The following is an 18,225-nucleotide window of genomic DNA, read 5'->3' on the forward strand; positions in this document are numbered from 1 at the left end:
CCTTTACAAGCTGACTTTTATTGACTTTTGAGGAGTGAGGTTTTTTCAAGGTCTTTGGTTTTGTGTTTTTAAAAAACCATATAAAACATTCTTCTTTCTGATATACTGAGCCTTCTTGAAACACATTGTAACTGTTACTTGGGACAATTAAGGACAGCACTGCAAAGAGCATGCATGGGACTTTATATTTCTTTTTTCTTAAATATGGAATACCTTTTAATAAAAGGAGGAATTATTTTTTTATCAAGACATTAAAAATGGAAATTAAATGCCTCAGGGCATAAAAATAAAGTTGTAGATGCAATCGTTTAACTCAACAGATTTTTCCCATAAGCAATTAATGTAAGAATACAAGAAGCTTTGATATTTGAGCAGTGTTTATAGCTGGTCTTGTCAAGGTCATCAGCATGCATGTGTAGTTATAGGCAAAAAAACAGATGTTAAGTGTAAGAGAAGGTGGTTTTGGAGGTGAGGGGCAAACATATTTTACATCCTTGACCCTGAGGCTTCCTGCACTACTGGGAGAGCTGAAGTACTTGTGAACTGGTGTGTTTCTTTCATTATAAAAGAACACTATGGTATCACTGTGAAAAGGAAAACACTTATTGTTGCTGACTAACTGAAGATTTAGTATTTGGAAGTACTGCATTTGTTTATTTTGCTTTGTATATTTTGCTGTCAAGGTGACATGCTTGCAGGACTTCTTTGGAGATGATGATGTCTTCATTGCATGTGGACCTGAGAAATACCGGTATGCTCAGGATGACTTCGTTTTGGATCACAGTGGTAAGAATGCACATCCTAAACCCACTGAAATAGTTAACTTCATTGAGAACTCTTCCTCCTCCCCACCCTTGCCCCCTTGTTCAATCCCCACAAGTTGTGTGATTTAGGAAAATATACATGGAAATATATTTTCCCATGGATTAAAAAACTTTTCCAAACCATCATCTGGATTCTGTTCAAATGCACTGTTCAAAGTCTGTTCAAATGCACTGATAAACCTGATCTGTTTTTTTTGGAAAACAAACCCTATCTGTAAAGTTACATGGAAAAAAGCATTAGATTTTAAAAGGTTCAGTCATGGATATAATGGATATAAAATCTGGTAAAAATGTTCACTTTTGACATCTGTGACTATTTCCCTATCGCTGTCTTCATAAGATTTTTGAAAAATCACATACGTAACCACACTCATTTCAGGTCTTGAAATGTCCTGCTAGACAATTCACACATTCCAGTCTTGTCTGCTGTAGACCAAGTGTTGAGCCTGTTTATATTGTGCGTTATAGGGGGTGTTGAGTGGGGAAGGACATGAGGGAAACTGTGACTTTGTGCCCATGCTGTGTGCTATTGAGAGATCATTAATTTAACTTGTTTATGAAAGTTCTTTTTCTATATAGAGAAAATTTACAATATAAGTTCAAGGAAAAAGCACTCATTTCTACCAGGGAGTTTTAGAATTGGCTTGGAATATCAAATCATGTATATCTTGTTTTTTTTCTTCCATGTTCATAGTCATAGAATGGTTTGGGTTGGAAGGGACCTTTAAAGGTCATCTAGTTCCAACTCCCCTGCAGTGAGCAGGGACATCTTCAACTAGATCAGGTTGCTCAGTGCCTCATCCAGCCTGAGCCTGAATGTTTCCCAGGACGTGGCATCTACAGCCTCTCGAAGAAAGCTGTTCCAATGTTTCACCACCCTCATCATAAAAAAATTTCTTCCTTATATCTAGTCTGAATAGACCCTTTTTTAGTTTAAAACCATTACCCTTTGTCTTATTGCTACAGGCCCTGCTAGATACGTTTTTTCTGTCTATATTGTTTCAGCTGTAGAATCACCGATTTTCTTTTATGAATAAATTTAATCTGTGTGAAGAAAACTTGCCCTGGCAAGAATCATCAAGATTATTTGAGGGGAGCTACAGGTTGTGAATAAGAGGTGGGGGGGTTGTCTTGCTCTCGGGTAACTGAAAGCAAAAGCACCTGCTGTTTCTCTAATTTTTACAAACATCATAATTTCATTACAGAATCTTTAGTCATATCAAGAAGTATAGGTATATCTAATCACTGGTCCATACATTTGGATGGATGGAGGATTCAGCTGGCTCCTATTCTGTTGTTATTGCCAGCATGCTACTTTTCCAGAACTGCCTGATTATGTTGATTCAGCTAGTGTGGAGGTGACAAGAAGGGTATTTTTTTAACATAGTTTTAGACTAGCTAAGGTATAATTTTATTCTTATGTAGGAATGGAAGAGCATGGTTATATTAACTCACACTGCAAATCCCAGTCTGGGCAAAATCATAATTTCCCTTGCAGATTTTAAGGACGTAAGTTTGCTTTTCCTATTATGCCATGTGCAGATTAATTTGGCTCGTTTCCTTTTTGAGAACCCAGTGATGGAGGTCTTTTTTCTCCATTTATCTCTTCAGCCTCTAATAACTCTGCAGGTCTTAATGGAGAAAAGCAGGTTAGGTACAGAGTAGAACATGACCTAACTGGCAGGGTGTGCAGCTCTACTTACTATTTTTGATGGTGACATGGCATCATAATGATGGTATTGACATCATAGTGATGAATAACAAGGGTCAAAATTAGGAGGGAAATGTATATTATTCCATTGAAAGTGATTTACAGTGGGTGCTAACTGTAGGAATTAAAGTGTTTCCAAAATGTTAATGCATGTATACCTGTTGATTCCTTTCCTATTTAGGTTGTCCTTTATTTAATGATATATAGGTGAAGGTAAATGGCAGTTACCTATTGTCTCAGCCTTTTGGAAACAATAGACATTTTTCACCTCTTTAAAAATTGTTCACAACATCAGTTTCTTGCAAAAGAAGGTAAATGGGGCTTGCTGTGCAGTTGCCCTATATGAAGTTGCTATTACGGTGTGCAGGATTTACTGAATTATCAGAAGAATCTTGACATCAGCTGACTTCTTTACTCTTTCAGCTGTGCTTAGGTACACACTAGAATTATAGATATAATCCAGCTTCAAGACATCACGAATTATTACATGCAGAGTATTACATACAGCATTTGAGTAGCTCAAATATGTTTTATGGTTTATAGCTTAAAGTTCTGAGATGCTCTTATAAATTTGTTTCATGCACGTTGGGCAAGCATGTTTAGAAAATACTGATGTACATTTTCTGGATAATAAACAGCAACAGCAGTGTTTGGAGGTGGGCCTGTACATGGATCTGTTGTCAAAACTCTATGTGCTTGCTTTGTAGAATGCCGTGTTATGAAGACCTCTTATTCCCGATCATCTGGCATGAGGCATACTGGGTCCAAAAGTCCAGGACCTTCACGTCGAAGCAAATCACCTGCCTCAGGTACTACTTCCAGGAAAGAGCTGAACACATAAAATACATGAAAGTTAGAATTTGTTTAATAGAGTGAAAAAACTGTTGGCTCTATGTGAAATACAAGTGCCATGCTTTCTTTTCTGAGATTAAAAAATGTGTTCTTTTCAGTTTGTCTTATAGAATTAGTGCTAATTTAGAGTAAAATTTGCATTTATTTTTGAATCCTGAGAAGAAATGTGGTTTCTATTTTTTAATTAACAGGTACAAAAAGTTTCAGTTTATGAACATTGGAATAATTTGTGCTAATTGTACACTTGGGATATGTTTTCAGCATGGCACTTGATTTTCTTGAAGACTATTAACTACTGGATGGTTGTGTAGTTAAATTAATGTTCATTGAACTAGAGTATACCCTTAAGTGTTTTGAATTTGAAAGGTTTCTCCTCTATAAGCCAAATATTGTTGGAAATACAGGATTTTGCTGTTTCCAGTAATTTTAGGAGATGTTCTGGAATGTTATTGCCTGTTAACAGAGAAATTTTTTTTCTTCCTCTTGTGCTTCCTGTAATTTCAAAGAAAGGTTCAAATTGTGGTTTTGCCAGCAGTTTAACTAAACAGTGTATGTTCAAACCATTGACCCTTTTATACAAATGAATACAAAGGAGAAACTTGGTTTTTTCCTTTTTTTACCTCTGTGTTTAACTTCTAACTACAATAAAACTTAATTTTTGTTTTTCCCTTAGACTTGGAGAACTAGCCCTGAAATCAAACCATTGAATATGTAAATATAGGATGCTATGTTTTGAATGTAGCTATACATGTAATCTCCTGTGTGTGTATTCAAAACTGCAACATGTTCTGTATTCTCATTTCTATACCATTATTTGTTTTGCTTAATTGATGCTGCTTAAAGTAATTTTATGTCTTTGGGTTCTTTCAAAATGGAATATTTATCATCTGTTTATAAAGGTTGAGTCTTTAACTGAAAAGCTGCAAAGAAGGATCGCAGTAACAACAAAGAAAAATGTAGCATGAAGGGCAAGTTTCACAACTGATGTACATTTTAAGCAATCCTGTTAACTCCAGTGAGATTGTGTGGAATATCTATCAACAGTTAATTTTATGCAAAGTATTTAGAAATCAGTGCTGCCATTTCCTGACTTATTTCTACTTGGACACCCCTTGGGTTAGGTTAATTTGAAAAATTTACCTTAAGTGTCTTGTATTTATCCTATTTACTTGCCGGTTTTTCTCATGTTGTCTTTACTTGTCTTTATTTACCCTTCTTCCTTTCGTGCATGTTCAGAGCTGTTTAATAACTTCTTTCCTTAATGTCTTTTTCCTTTGTGTCAAATATATGAGTACAGTAAAGAGGGGTGGCCACTACTCCAGTGCTTATTCTTCATCAAAATCCCCAGGTGAGCCATTACTATTATGGCTGTGTATCACTAGTGTGTTTCCTCCCTCTCCATTTACCTGTATTCTCTTCACTGTATTTGTGAATATTTTCAAGCTTGCAACACACATTTTGCATTTGGTGAACCAGAGACATAATGGGTTTAGGTTTTTTGTTGAAATAGATCATTTGAGTGAAATAATGTAAGTGTTGTTTTGTAGTTGTTGGACATCAGCTAATGGTGTCAGGTGAATTTGTAAAGGTATACTTTGACGACAAGTAGAGGAGCATTCTGAGGAGCTTACTAACTAATATGTTAGTATGTGTATTTGAAAGCATATTGTAGTAGAAAATTTCAGCTAGCACAAAAAGATAGGGGTAAGAGTTGCTGAAAACAAGCAGTGCAAAAAGACATTATGTTTTTTAATTTTACTTGCAGTTTCTTACCTTCCTTTATTTTCTTGTGTTATTTCAGCCTAAGTTCTAAAATACTAAGAAACCTCTTTGGACCTTCAGTTCAAAGTTAAAGTATCCCTAAAACAAATAACATTCATTTTGATTAGCAAAGAAGTTGAGACTTTGGACTATACTAGAAGTTAACAATTTTAAAGGTATTCATAGGTTTTTTAGTTTTCAACATTCCAATGTGCTAAAAAAATTGTAGCCTAATATGTACTACTTAAAGAACAACAGAGAATTTTTTTTCTGTATGTTCAGACTGCTATACATGTCAAAAGAAACTAAGCACCACTCAGCTGCTCATACACTCCCCCCCTCAGTGAGATGGGGGAAGAGAATTAGAAGGGTAAAAGTGAGAAAACTCATTGATTGAGATAAAACCAGTTTATTAATTGAAATAAAATAATAATAATAATAATAATTTGTAATGACAAGGAAAATAAGAGAGAAAGAAAGACAAGTGGTGCAAAGGAAAACAATTGCTTACCACCAACCGACTGATGCTCTGCCAGTCCCTGAGCAGCACGTGCCCCCCTTAGTTTTATTGCTGAGCATGATGCCGTAAGGTGTGGAATATCCCTTTGGTCAGTTGGGGTCGGCTGTGTCTCCTCCCAACATTTTGTGGACCCCCTACCTCCTCACTCTTGGGGTGGTGTGAGAAGCAGAAAAGGCCTTGACTCTGTGTAAGCACTTCTCAGCAATAATGAAAACATCTCTGCATTGTCAACGCTGTTTTCAGCACAAATCCAAAACATGGCCCCATACTAGCTACTAAGAAGAAAATTAACTGCCCCAGCTGAAACCAGTACAAGCAGTTGGCTGACTCCCTACAGATGCAAAATTTTTACATCTACACAAGGCTAATTCCAGGTTTTAATTGTTGCAGCTCTTGTTGCACCAACTCACATGCAGTGGATCTCAGAAGACATTGGCAAAGCTGTATTTACAGACAGCTCTTTTAAATAGGATCCTCTGCAGAACGTACCATATGTTGTAGAATCATAGAAGGACAAAAATTTTAAGGGACCTCTGTACATCATCTAGTCACACCCCTGGCTCGGAACACCACCCTTGTCCATCAGGCATATCTAAGATATTAGCAAAGAGCTAAGAGTACTGTCAGCATAAGCTGGGATGTTCTTCCTTAGACAGTTATGAGAGGGAAGAAGACTATGTTAACAACCAATTGCACAGATACAGTTTAGTGGTTCTGTCGGTGCTTAAAAGGATGGTGGTGATGTAGAGACAGATAAGGGTATCTTATAATGTAGACCTCAATGGTCATGTTTAGGGAATAGTAGCCTTTCTGTGAGCTATATAAAAAGAATTTGTGAAGAAACAAAAATTTCTTCTCCTGTAGCAATAGTTGGCCATTTGGAATAAAATTTTTCTACTGAAGTATCTCATTTTTGGTCATGAACTTTACAGCTCAGTATTTTTTCCTAATGGCTAGAGCAAATTGCTTATGCAAGAAGCAGAAAACAGTAAGATAGCATTCATTAGCCCTTTTCATTGTCAGACTTGCAAATTCTTTATAAAACAAGGATGCATTGATATGCCAGGTTTCAAGGAGGTTATCTAAAACAAAGCAATGAAACGAAGTCTATAGAAGGGTTGTATATTCCTAAATACTTTTAGCTTCTTAAAAAAATACTTAAGTAATTCACCTATTGTTCTTCCAGGCAACCCTTGTTAGAGTCAAGGCAAAAATATCCCAAACATACTGAATACTTTTAACAGAAAAGACTAAGCCCTTAGTGCTGTAACAGATCTCGGAATGTAAATTCATCAGACTTCAAGACAGACTTATTAGGTAAATGCTAATTAGTTATCTCTTAACATCACACATCAGAGAGAGATTTTTGTGAAAAAAAGGGATTTGTGGAAGTTGCAATGCAGTCAAGTCTGGCGTACTGTCAAATGGACGGCCCGGATTGTAAAAATAGTACTTGGAAGGCATCTGCAGCACTTAGAAGATGCTAGGGTACTAAATTAATAGACACTTGTAAAATAAATCCATTAGCACCAGTTAAGAAGTGATGCATAACCCATGACAGACCTCTGAATGTGTAAAGGATATGTGCAGGTGTAACTGTTGTTTACTTTGAAGCTGATTTTCTATTTGCCATTTTCTTTCTGAAAAAAATAAATCTTCACCATGAATCAGCTATGAAACCTTTTTATCTCTTAAATTTCTGCCTGGTATTTTCTTCTCCTAGGAAAAATGAGGTTTAGCCAGAGAGGAAATAATGATGTATCATATTATGTTGTATCGTATTTTTGTATGAACAGTGTGCTATTCTGTCTGCATAATGAAATTCATCAGGATTCGGTTTGGTTGTTTGGGGTTTTTTTGGTTTTGTTTGTTTGGGTTTTTCTTGTTTGTTTGTTTGGGGTTTTTTTCCCCAGAAAAATATAAGGACTGACCTAAGTTATATTCAAGTCACTAGAGATACAACAGAAGTTTCATCAGGTCTCTCTGGTAAACTGACTTAAAATGAATGAACACTTGAAGTTAAGAAGGGGGATATTTTATGTTTTCACAGACACTTGACCTTTTTGGAAGTTCAGAAATCATCTACTAGCTTTTACCTTGTTGGACTTTGTTTTCCCCTAAATCAATATTTTTCTCAACTACTGTTTAAGTTCATCATAATCCAGACAGCTCATTCCTTTTGTTTGTTTGTTTTTCTTGAAAAAAACAAACAAAACTTGTGTTCTGTGAAACCTTCTACCTAGAAAGTAAGGCATTGATCCAAAAAGGAGAGATGGAGGATCAAATGTCTTTATGAACACTTTCTCTCTCTGTATTTTTTTGTGTGATATCACAATAAATGATACAATTATTTGCCCAAACCTCTTGCACTGGCAAAGGACAGAATAGGCCTTTTTTTATCTCTAGAATAACAATACAATATTTGTGTGTTTTCTTGATCCCATATGCAGCCACTTGAGTTTTGGGGGTGCAGTTGTGTGGCATGCAAGCATATAATTTATTCCTAAATGCTGAGGAGTCTGTTTTGGTCTTTGTGTGCAGACTGAGTGATAACTTCTCAGAGAGATATGTTATGTTTAAAAGCAAGTAAGGATTTTTTACTTCTATTCATATTTTCTTTCATTTGTTTTCTTTTATTACTTTGGCCAGTTAATGGAACCCCAAGCAGTCAATTGTCCACCCCCAAATCTACAAAGTCCTCCAGTTCTTCACCAACAAGCCCAGGCAGCTTTCGTGGACTCAAGGTAAGTGCAAGAACCATCAAAAACCCTAAGTTCCATTATTGATGGAATGATGTATTGCAGTGATGCTGAAGAAGAAAAGAAAAAGGAAAAAAAAAAAGAGTTGTAATTCTATAGGGTGGCCTTGCTAGTATGATTTTTGAGTTGAAGTGGAGAAGTGATCTGAAGTAAGATTTTTGTATTTTGTCTTTGATTGGCAGGATGCAACTCTCGGCTTCGGAAAGACTGAGGGTGATGATGGTGGCTTGAATACACCAATTTGCCCTCCAAATTTTCCATAGTCTCATGAGCTGCAGAAGCCCTCCAAGTAATTTATATTCACACAGCCTATATAAATGTAGTATCCTCTTTTGAATACCTTATAGTCACGTAGCATTGCCCAAAATTCCATGTGAAGCACCCTTCCTCGTCCATGGCACACAATTTCACCCCCTAATGCAGTCTCCTGCCTGAAAGCGTGTGAGGTGTTCCTTTGGGAGCAGCCTGATGTCTGACAGATTTTCCTTTGTGTTGTATCAAGAGAATTCTCTTCCTTTCCCACTTAAAAATTGGTAATGTTTACAGTTCTTAGAGGCTGCTCTTTGCCTTCCTCTTGGTAAAATAAAAGAAACAGTCTGGAGCACAGCTGAGCATTTTACTGCTGCCTTTGTGCAGCCCTCCCATCAAGGAGAATTTTCTTGTGAAATCATCAACTGCAGCCTTTCTGGAAGCACACAGGGTGATTCGCACTGATTATTCTCATCAAGTAATAGCTCCCATTGGTGAACACAGCAGTTGTGAAGAGGCTGCATAATTCTATAGAAAACTGTTTTCTCAATTAAAAGACCAGCTAAAGGATGTGACTTGAATAGTATTTAGATTTGAGTTTTAACATGCTAATTGTTACCAAGTCTTTGTCTGTTTTGCAAGGAGTATGGCATTGGTTTCTGCCAGGCTTCTGTAATAATTCTGAGAAAATATTTTGATTTATTTAATTCTAATATATTTTTAGTTGTTTGGTTCATTGAGGCAATTTAGTGTTGATCTCTGCCTTCATGTTGTTGAGCTGTACCACCCCATAGCTTCTCTTTGTCCAAAGCAACATAGATGTACCTTTCCGCTATAAAGCATTTTCAAGAGCAGTAATAGTTTGGGCATTGAAAATTAGAACTGTGTGTCTTAAAATTTGTCTGGACAGCTCTGCTATAGAACTTACAGTAGAGGACACCGAAATCATTGGACTTGAGACTCTCAGCTGGTCTGCACTATATTTAACAAATGCTCTTTTGTCTTTCTTTAATGAAATTACAAGTTTAGAAACTAGACAATTTGGTTCATTTTTTTTTTCCCACGCTGTCTTGTCTGCTTTTAGCTGACTAAAGCTCTATTACAATAGAGATAATTCTGATAGTAACAAGCAATTTTCAGTGAAGTGGACATGTCCTCTTTCCCCTTCACTGTCAATTTCACTGAAGTAGGCTGTTGTACTTACTCATTTTGGAATTTAATTGATGCTGGATACTAATGGGGGTTTGTGTCAAATAATTCATCCCTATACGACCAAAGAAAACAGCAAAAACAAATTAATCATCTCAGACCTGACGTGTTACTAAAGTAGTGAGTACCTCTTGTTTTATCCCATTAGGATGCATCTGTTCAGTAGGAGGATCCCAGCTGTGCTTCTGAGACTAAAGATAGGGAAAGTTATCTGGTGAATCTAAGGATAAATTCCAAAAGGATCAAGTGGACTGTGCAGTGACCCTTGTTTCTTGATTATGTTCTAGTAGAAATGACTGCTTTGGTGAAGTATCAACATTAAAAAGAGTAACAAGGAGGCATGCTTTTATGCAAAACCAGATTCTTTCAAGAAATCCATTATTATTTTGCAGGATTGATCCACGAGGAAAATCTAGGGGAAAGCAAGGACCAATGTTATTATTTTTAGATTACTGCTTTTCCCTGTTGTTAAATAATTCCTTGCTGCTAAGACTGCATCACTGCGCAGACAAGTAGTCTGACTTCCTGTGCTTGTATAAAGAAGGTGCCGTGACTACAGCTGAATGAAAATGTAGATAGAAATACCATGGCAAACAGCGAAAGAATAAAGTATATTTCTGAATGTTCTGGTTTTGGAAATGCTTGCCTGATTTGTAGTGTGGAAATAATATATGTTTATTTTCATAGAGCATGAAACAGCAACACTTAATAATGGTTTTATATGAGCTTGTGGCAACAGGAAAGGGAACAAATTAGGATTGATGTTTCTGTTTCCTGTAAAGAGCGACCATCAGAACAGCTGCACGTGAACTGTACCTTAAAACCTGTGTTGTTTGGAAAGCCAGAGCAAAATAAAATATTTGACTGTAGATTAGAACCTGATTAAGCTTTTTGAAGGTTGACAATCAGCATAGAGCTTAAATGATAGTACTAGTCATCAAGGCAGTAAACTTGCAAAAGATACTGATTGCAACAGCAAGTTTTTTCTCAGTCTCAGACATTGATTCTTACATCATATTCTCTGAATGCCACTTTTCCGTTAAAGTGAAATCTCTTCAGTCCCCAAGGATTCCTTCTGCTTCACAACAATTTATAAGCAGACGTGGTACACTCAGGCACAGAAAACTCCTTACAGGAAACATTCCTGTGAACAGCTTATCTTTGAAGAGAAGGACTGTCCTTCTGTCCTTTTTTTTAGCTCTTCCAACCAGAGTGCCCTTGTGTTATTAATTTTTCAGTACATACAGTAAGCCAGTTTGTTGTCCAACATACCAGTCTCACAAAAGTGTTTTAAAAAATTGTACTGGAGTCTGAGATTATATTAAAGTAAGAAATTTATGTTATGGTTTGAGAATAGTAAACACTACAGAATTTTCCCACAACTCCAAATAAATGCCTTTATTCCAGTAAGTGATAAATATGGATACCATACACCCAATTGCATGCTACTATGTATTCTTTTTAAAGTTCTTTAATTTTAATGTCACAATTTTAACCTGTAACAAAGTATTTAACTCTGCGGAGGGTTTGTTTCAAGGTAAAGATTTAGATGTAAAAGTTAACAAGTTTGGGCATGAAGTAAATTACTACTCTGTACAATATTAATTTTTGAGCACATGTGCTGAGTTTTTCTTAATTTTCTATTAACTTTTCCATAGAGATTAAAAATATGTGCATGAATTAAGAAATAATGATAATAGTGCATTAGGTGGCACAGGACAACTGACTGATAGGTGTCTTTTTGCTGTTCTGTAGGCAGAAGACAATTGGAAGGTTTTATCTTTTTCTTTGGTTCCAAGTGTGCATTTATCGATGCCCAAGTTATGCAGTGCTGTTAGGGGTTCTTTGACTCTTAGCTCTTCCAGTACATCTGTTACTGTGCACATTCCATACCATAAAAATCATTCAGAGACTAGATTAAATATGAGAGTTTGGAAAGTGGTGTCATAACTTCCTTAACTTACTTGGATGCATTTCATTGTCCCGTCTTAAAAGTAAGTAGTACAAAGTCTTGTCATCTTTGTAAAAGAAAAAATAAAATTGTACAAATAAAGAAGCTTTACAATTGAGGCCTTTCTTAGAATCCCAATTATGCTAAATTGCATTGTTTTTGAATTTGTCTCAGTATTACTTTTTCAACTGATTGGCCAAATGACCGAAGTGAAAGGGCATTAAAATCTGATCCAACAAATAACTTAAGTACTTGCTTAACTTTAAGCTATTGAGTAGTCCCTTTTACTTCAGTGAGGATGTTAATGTACTTAAACATGTGCTTAAGTGATTTGAAGGATTAGTGCCTATCTTCATCAAGGTTTAAATCTCTTCAGTTTTGTACACATGTGCTTCTGTTAGTTACGTGTTAAGAATATTTACATGTGATTATCCAACTGTGGTGGGTTAACCTTGGCTAGATGCCAGGTGTCCACCAAGCTACTCGATTATTCCCCTTCTGAGCAGGACAGGGGGTGAGAAAATAAGACAGGAAAAACTTGCAGGTCAAGATAAAGATAGTTTAATAAAGCAAAAGCAAAGGCCGCACACGGCAGCAAAGGAAAACAAAAGATTTATTCTCTACTTCCCATCAGCAGGTGATGTCCAGCTACTTTCCAGGAAGCAGGGCTCAGTATGTGTAGTAGTTGCTCTGGAAGACAAACGTTGTAAATAACGAATGCTCCTGCTTCCTCTTCCTTTCTTTTAGTTTTTATTGCTGACCAGATGTCATGGGATATTCCTTTGGTCAGTTTGGGTCAGCTGTCCTGGCTCTGTGCCCTCCCAAGATCTTGCCCACCCCCAGCCTACTGGTGAGGGGGAAAAATGTTGGAGAGAGAGCCTTGATACTGTGCTAACATTGCTCACCAGTAACCAAAGCACTAGTGTGTTATCAACACCTTTCTAGCTACTAATACAAAACACAGCATTCTGAGGGCTGCTATGGGGAAAATTAACTCCACCTCAGCCAGACCCAATATACCAACCTAGTGACACAGGTGCAATAGCAGTTCTTAGAGGAATTCTGCCTTTGTTGAATTTAGAGTTCAGCATCTTTCAAACTCATACAGTGGATAAAAAGAGTTGGCTAATTTGTACTGGTAGGAGAACTGAGGTGTTGCACTTGGTGTCAAGTCCATTCACTAATTCAGTTTGCTAAATGCTTTGTCACATGATGCAACTCAAAATCTCTTTAGAAAAAGGGTAAATCTTTATGTGGTTCTTCAGTGTTTCCAGAGCAGTGCAACAAAAAGCATGACATTATCTCTGTATTTCATACCATGATGTATGCTCAAATTAACGGTAACAAAATCACTACATTCTAACTGGCTTTTGTATTGTTACAACTAGCTTCTCAGTATAGTTGAGTTACTAGCAGTGTTTAAGTATCACTTAAAAAATATGAAGTTTCTGTCTTACAGACTATGTTACTATTAAGGCTTATAATAAATACTAACAACATCTCACTGAAAATACTGATTATATAAATAACATTTCATTTATGTTTGGAATATCTTTTAACCCTTTCTTACTGCAGTCTTTCAGGATGAATTATATATACACTATAAAAGTGTCCCCAGATTTCAGAGAATACTTCTGCAAACATTTAATTCACAATTTCACCAAAATATTCATAGTCTACAGTTAGTTAGATTCATCACCAATTTGAATGTTTTCGTAAAGACAGAGGAAGCTTCTTTGAGAATATCAAGGAGTTTCTCTGAAGGTATGAGAGTTCACATTCTCTTCTTAGCCTTCAAATGAAAGGTTACTACAGCAATGCCAGATCAGAACTCAAGGAAAAGTTAACAATATTAGACATATTTTTTCCAAGTTTGGCTAGATGCTCTTTGAGGATATTACAGGATCAAAATAGTAATAAACAATGTTTGTTTAGGGGTCCCATGTTTCCAGTTTTCCAGACATAAGGGTCTGTGGGTGTGCCTACATATGTGTACATGTGTACCATACAGTTCAGAGTCTCTTCAGCACTTTATGAATGTGCTGGAGGACAAGGGCAGCATGTTTAGTGCATCTTGGACATACTATGAAGATGTTGAGCAACCATAGGAGGTCTGATTGAAGTCAAAGAAGCACTTGCACATATGTGTACAGGACAATGTACACAGGACCTTTGTATGCCTAGCAACCTGATGGCAAAAGTCCTTCATTTCTGTCCAGACAGGCACGAAGGACAAACACAGGAGAACTTTAGATGAGTGCTTTAGAAGGCACCATCCCATGTAGCTGCCAAGAAGTATTTCTTTATGTAAGAAGGTATTTCCTTCAGTATGAAAAAACAAGCCCCAACTGTTTGCACAACCATTTGTCATGGGCACTTAAGCTAATCCTGAGGGCAAAGGTTTGTCAGCTAAGGTACCATTTCACTTCAAGAGAATATGGGTTTATATCTGTGGATCCTTCCTCACACTCTCATGAGACAAAAAAATAAAATTCCACTAGATGTCTAGTTGTCTGGGATTACTTTCTTATGTCCTTGAAGGTTTCTATTTTAAATACAAGCACAATGTTTACATTTTTTGTAAACATATGTATATAGTAGCATTTTGTCTCAAAAGGTTTATTAAAAATCTTTGCTACTAGATGTAGCTTGATTAAAACGACTGTCAAGCTACTGCTTTTTCATTCCCAAATCACTGACTTCTACTCTGATCCAGATTTTAAGGGAATCTTGAGCCAATCCCTCCTAGCTAGTTACACATCACCTTACATTGGCATACGCATTTCGGTGCATGCTCTTGGACTCTGATGGTTTTAAAGGCTTTTATGGTTTTTGTTTGGTGGGTTGGTGTTGGGTTTTTTTTGTGCTTTCAATTTCTTATCATTAACTTAAAAGTAGAAAACTTGATACACACAGTATCTGGCAGAATGCAGCTGTCTGGCACATTATACACTGGATACTTCAGACAGTAAAAAAACCCAACCAACCAAACAAAACAAAAAAACCCTACAGTGCGAAGTATAAAACAGAATTTTTAATGGGTTGGATATTAGTAGGGGTGAAAGTAATAATGCTAAATACCTGTTCCTTAGTTGTTAGGTCGAGGTGTAATAAGCACATTGGGCACTAAAGTAGGTGTGTTAAGGTTATGGATAAGACCGATCTAATATATTTCTCACAAAACCACTTATCTGGTTGATAAACCTGGTGATTGAAGTCCCAGTCAGTCTGTATAAAATATAGTGAAATGCGTAGATATTTTTGTGAACCTGGAAAAATGCTTATTCCACAGAAAAATAGTTCAGCATGTGAAGAAAAGAAAACAGTTGGGCAGGTTTTTTTCAGCTCAGTACCTTTTGTATCTTTTTACAGCATCTTTAGCTATCTGCAAAATGATATGCAACTGGTTTTGAGAACTGTGTGTTCATCAAGGTATTCTGTGTGTCTCTAAAGACTATATTTTAATGCGTGTTTGGCTCTGGACGTGGTTTTAAAACACAAATTACCTTCAGGGAGACAACTTGAGGGAAGTAAAAGCTATAATTGTTACATAATGTTTAAATGCAACAGGAGTGGCCAGTAGCATCCACATTCTGAGGTATTTGTTTTATTCAAAGGGCTGGATAGCCTTTGCTCTAAATTACTTTGTAAGCTTTAAAAAAAAAATCAAATTCTGCCTCAGGTCTGACTTTTCTAGGACTTGCATGTGTGTATGAGCGGGTTGATTTAAGACCTGTGTACTCCGAATTTATCATGTGTAAGGAGAACAGTATTACAAGAGAGCAGTAGCGCTGTATGGACTAGAATACAGGAGGAAGCATTGTTGCAAAATCTAATCTGTACAAGGTATTCTAAATATTCCATGTTACTGAGTAGTTAAATTATTAGAAAATAACTTTCATAATAAAAATAACTTTATTCTGTGTCGCTTATTGTCAATTCCTACCTCCTCCCCACCTTTTCTGGCTAGTCAAGCACCTCTCGGGCATCTTGAGTTTATTGCTAGTGTGCTCTGACACAGTAGGGGAAGACTAAAAAAAGACTAGACTGATTTTTCCGCTGAGGAACTGAACACAGACCTACAGCACCCAAATTACAGGCAATCTCTGTTGTAGAGCGAGTTCGGCTTCGTGTCTAGAGCCATGAGGCAAATTACTGGCAGAGCTAAGGTGAAATCTGCCACTTCAGATTCTGATCTAGCACCTCAGCCACAGCAGCAGCAGCAGCGTTAGATTTTTTTTTTCCTTTTCATATTCCTTTTAGCTTTTTTTCCTGTTGCTTTTTTTTTTTTTTCCTTCTTGTAAATGCTGTTGTAAGAAGTAATGTGCCCAGTCATGTTCTGACCTGATTACAAGGATGAAGGAAGTTGGAAATGTGGGCTAGATATTCCCATGTATTGTCACTCACTGAAAACCCAAAACAAGAGTACTAATATTTTTAGCTGATGACTAATACTTTGCAGTGATATGTTCTGTTACCTCCAATTCATGGTTGAAGAAAATGTGACTGGCTGGTTAAGAGACTGACTCACAATTTTGCACAAATATAATTTAACCCAAATGTCCTTGTCTTTCCTGATCCTTGTTAAATAAATAGATAACTCAGAAAGACAGCAGCATTAACATAGCCTGGTTTAAAGTTACCAGCAAGGAGCAGAGTGTAGCTGACTGGCTGCTGTTTGGTGCTACTTATGCCAAATGCTAGTAAACATCATTGTTTTAGAGGCTCTGCAAAATTAAGTTGTACAGTGTCTAGTTACTGTACCTTTAGCTGATTTGGCAGCTCAGCTGCCACTAGAAACTTAAGCATTCATTAGCATTTCATGAGCCTTTGGACAATATCCCTATCTGTCAGTTCAGTTCTTTCATTGACAATAGTGTTAATGATTTAAAATATTCAGCAGTGTAACCAGACAATGTCAGCTAAAATGGAAAATGCTGCATTTGCATTCCTGGTGTCATGCGAAGCCATTTCGACAGACACTGAGCTTAAGGCAGAGAAGCATTTTAATCCTTTATATGGTGAGTGGTGAGAACTGCTATAATAGCCCATGAAGAAAACAAGATATAGAACTTCACAGAACAGCAAGAATATTAAGTAGAGGAGGGGGAATGATCTAAAATATATTTTAATTTCATAGTGCATATACTTAACTGTAATGAGAGAGCTTATAAAACAGTGATGCACAGAATACATCCAGTACATTTTACTGTTTATGGCATTCATTCTTATGCCTCCACCCCTTTTTTAAAATAAAAATTGATTGTTGCACATGTCCCTGGGCAGTATGGCGGGATGATTTTAAGTAGAATCATGAAGATTCAGATAGAGTACCAATTAAGTTGTTAGTGCAGTAGTTTTCTTCGTCCTTCAAAATCATTTAGATATTGGCTTTTTATACAGCATCACAGTTACTAAAACTGGATTGTGTCTGGATGCATATCAGACATCTAACTTGAAATGCTTGTAGATGTCATAAATCTTCAGATCCATAATAACCTAAAATACAGACTGCTAGATTACCAAGCAGATATGACTATCATAGTTTTACCTGGCCACCTATGCCAAAATTCTCTTATTTAAATGAGAACTAGTAAGACCATGCAAGCATTTCTACATTACCTTTCTAGCATGCTTCATTGCTAATCTAAAGAGAGCATCTATTGACAGGGGTCGGTTAGGGAAGCCTCAGACAGTGCTGACTATGAAGAGATGTCTTAAACTACAGCACGAGAGCACTTGCTTGCTGCACTGGCCACTGAACAGTTGTCTGGAGATGGCTGTCTCTGGCTGATGGGAAAATGTACACAGAGCATATGATCATCTTGTGTGGAATGAGGAGAGAATGTTGCCTCCACACACAGGTTCTTTAGTGTTTAGATGGAACTTGGTGCAGCTGGAATTTTCTTTGCTGTTTACTGAAATCTGTTCAATGACTTATCTAAATAGGAATATCAGGACTGAATCTTAAATTGGTGCAGGTGACAATGATGTATTATAATGATGATGAACTGTGAGAAAGCAAGAATAAAAATAAGATGGGACTAGAAAAGTAAACAGACTCTGTATAGATGTTTTTAGGGTGGGTTTTTTTAATTTTTGCTGGGTTTTTTTTCTGGTTCCTTCTTGTGATTACCATCGGAAATAATAAGTTCTTATGTACTTCCATAGATCACTCCACATGGTGGATCTTCTTCCAATGTGAATGGTGTACCTGAATCACTCCATTGCCAGAGTCCCGAAGGTAGGACACAAATAATTGCTAACAATCCTTGCAAAAATTTTGTTGTAGGTGACAGTTGGTTTAGCACTTTTACATGGTTTCCTATTACTCCAAATAATTTTTTGTTCTGAGATATTTGATGCCTTGTTGACAACCTTATCTTGGA

The 18,225-nt window shown here is 36.6% G+C and overlaps 1 protein-coding gene across 1 annotated transcript in view; it reads left to right on the forward strand.

Annotated features, from left to right (window-relative positions):
• Window positions 1-683: 683 nt before the first annotated feature.
• Window positions 684-18,225, forward strand: part of DCLK2 (doublecortin like kinase 2) — a gene marked incomplete at its 5' end in the record, with an annotated part of 43,906 nt that continues 26,364 nt past the window's right edge. The window contains 5 exons of the mRNA XM_010168875.1: window positions 684-786; window positions 3,243-3,344; window positions 4,685-4,735; window positions 8,318-8,412; window positions 18,008-18,080. Coding sequence (XP_010167177.1) covers window positions 684-786; window positions 3,243-3,344; window positions 4,685-4,735; window positions 8,318-8,412; window positions 18,008-18,080 — 424 coding nt within the window. The remainder of the gene's footprint in view (window positions 787-3,242; window positions 3,345-4,684; window positions 4,736-8,317; window positions 8,413-18,007; window positions 18,081-18,225) is intronic.

The sequence above is a fragment of the Antrostomus carolinensis genome, unplaced genomic scaffold, assembly GCF_000700745.2.
Source record: "Antrostomus carolinensis isolate BGI_N321 unplaced genomic scaffold, ASM70074v2 scaffold7885, whole genome shotgun sequence".
Classification (NCBI taxonomy): domain Eukaryota; kingdom Metazoa; phylum Chordata; class Aves; order Caprimulgiformes; family Caprimulgidae; genus Antrostomus; species Antrostomus carolinensis.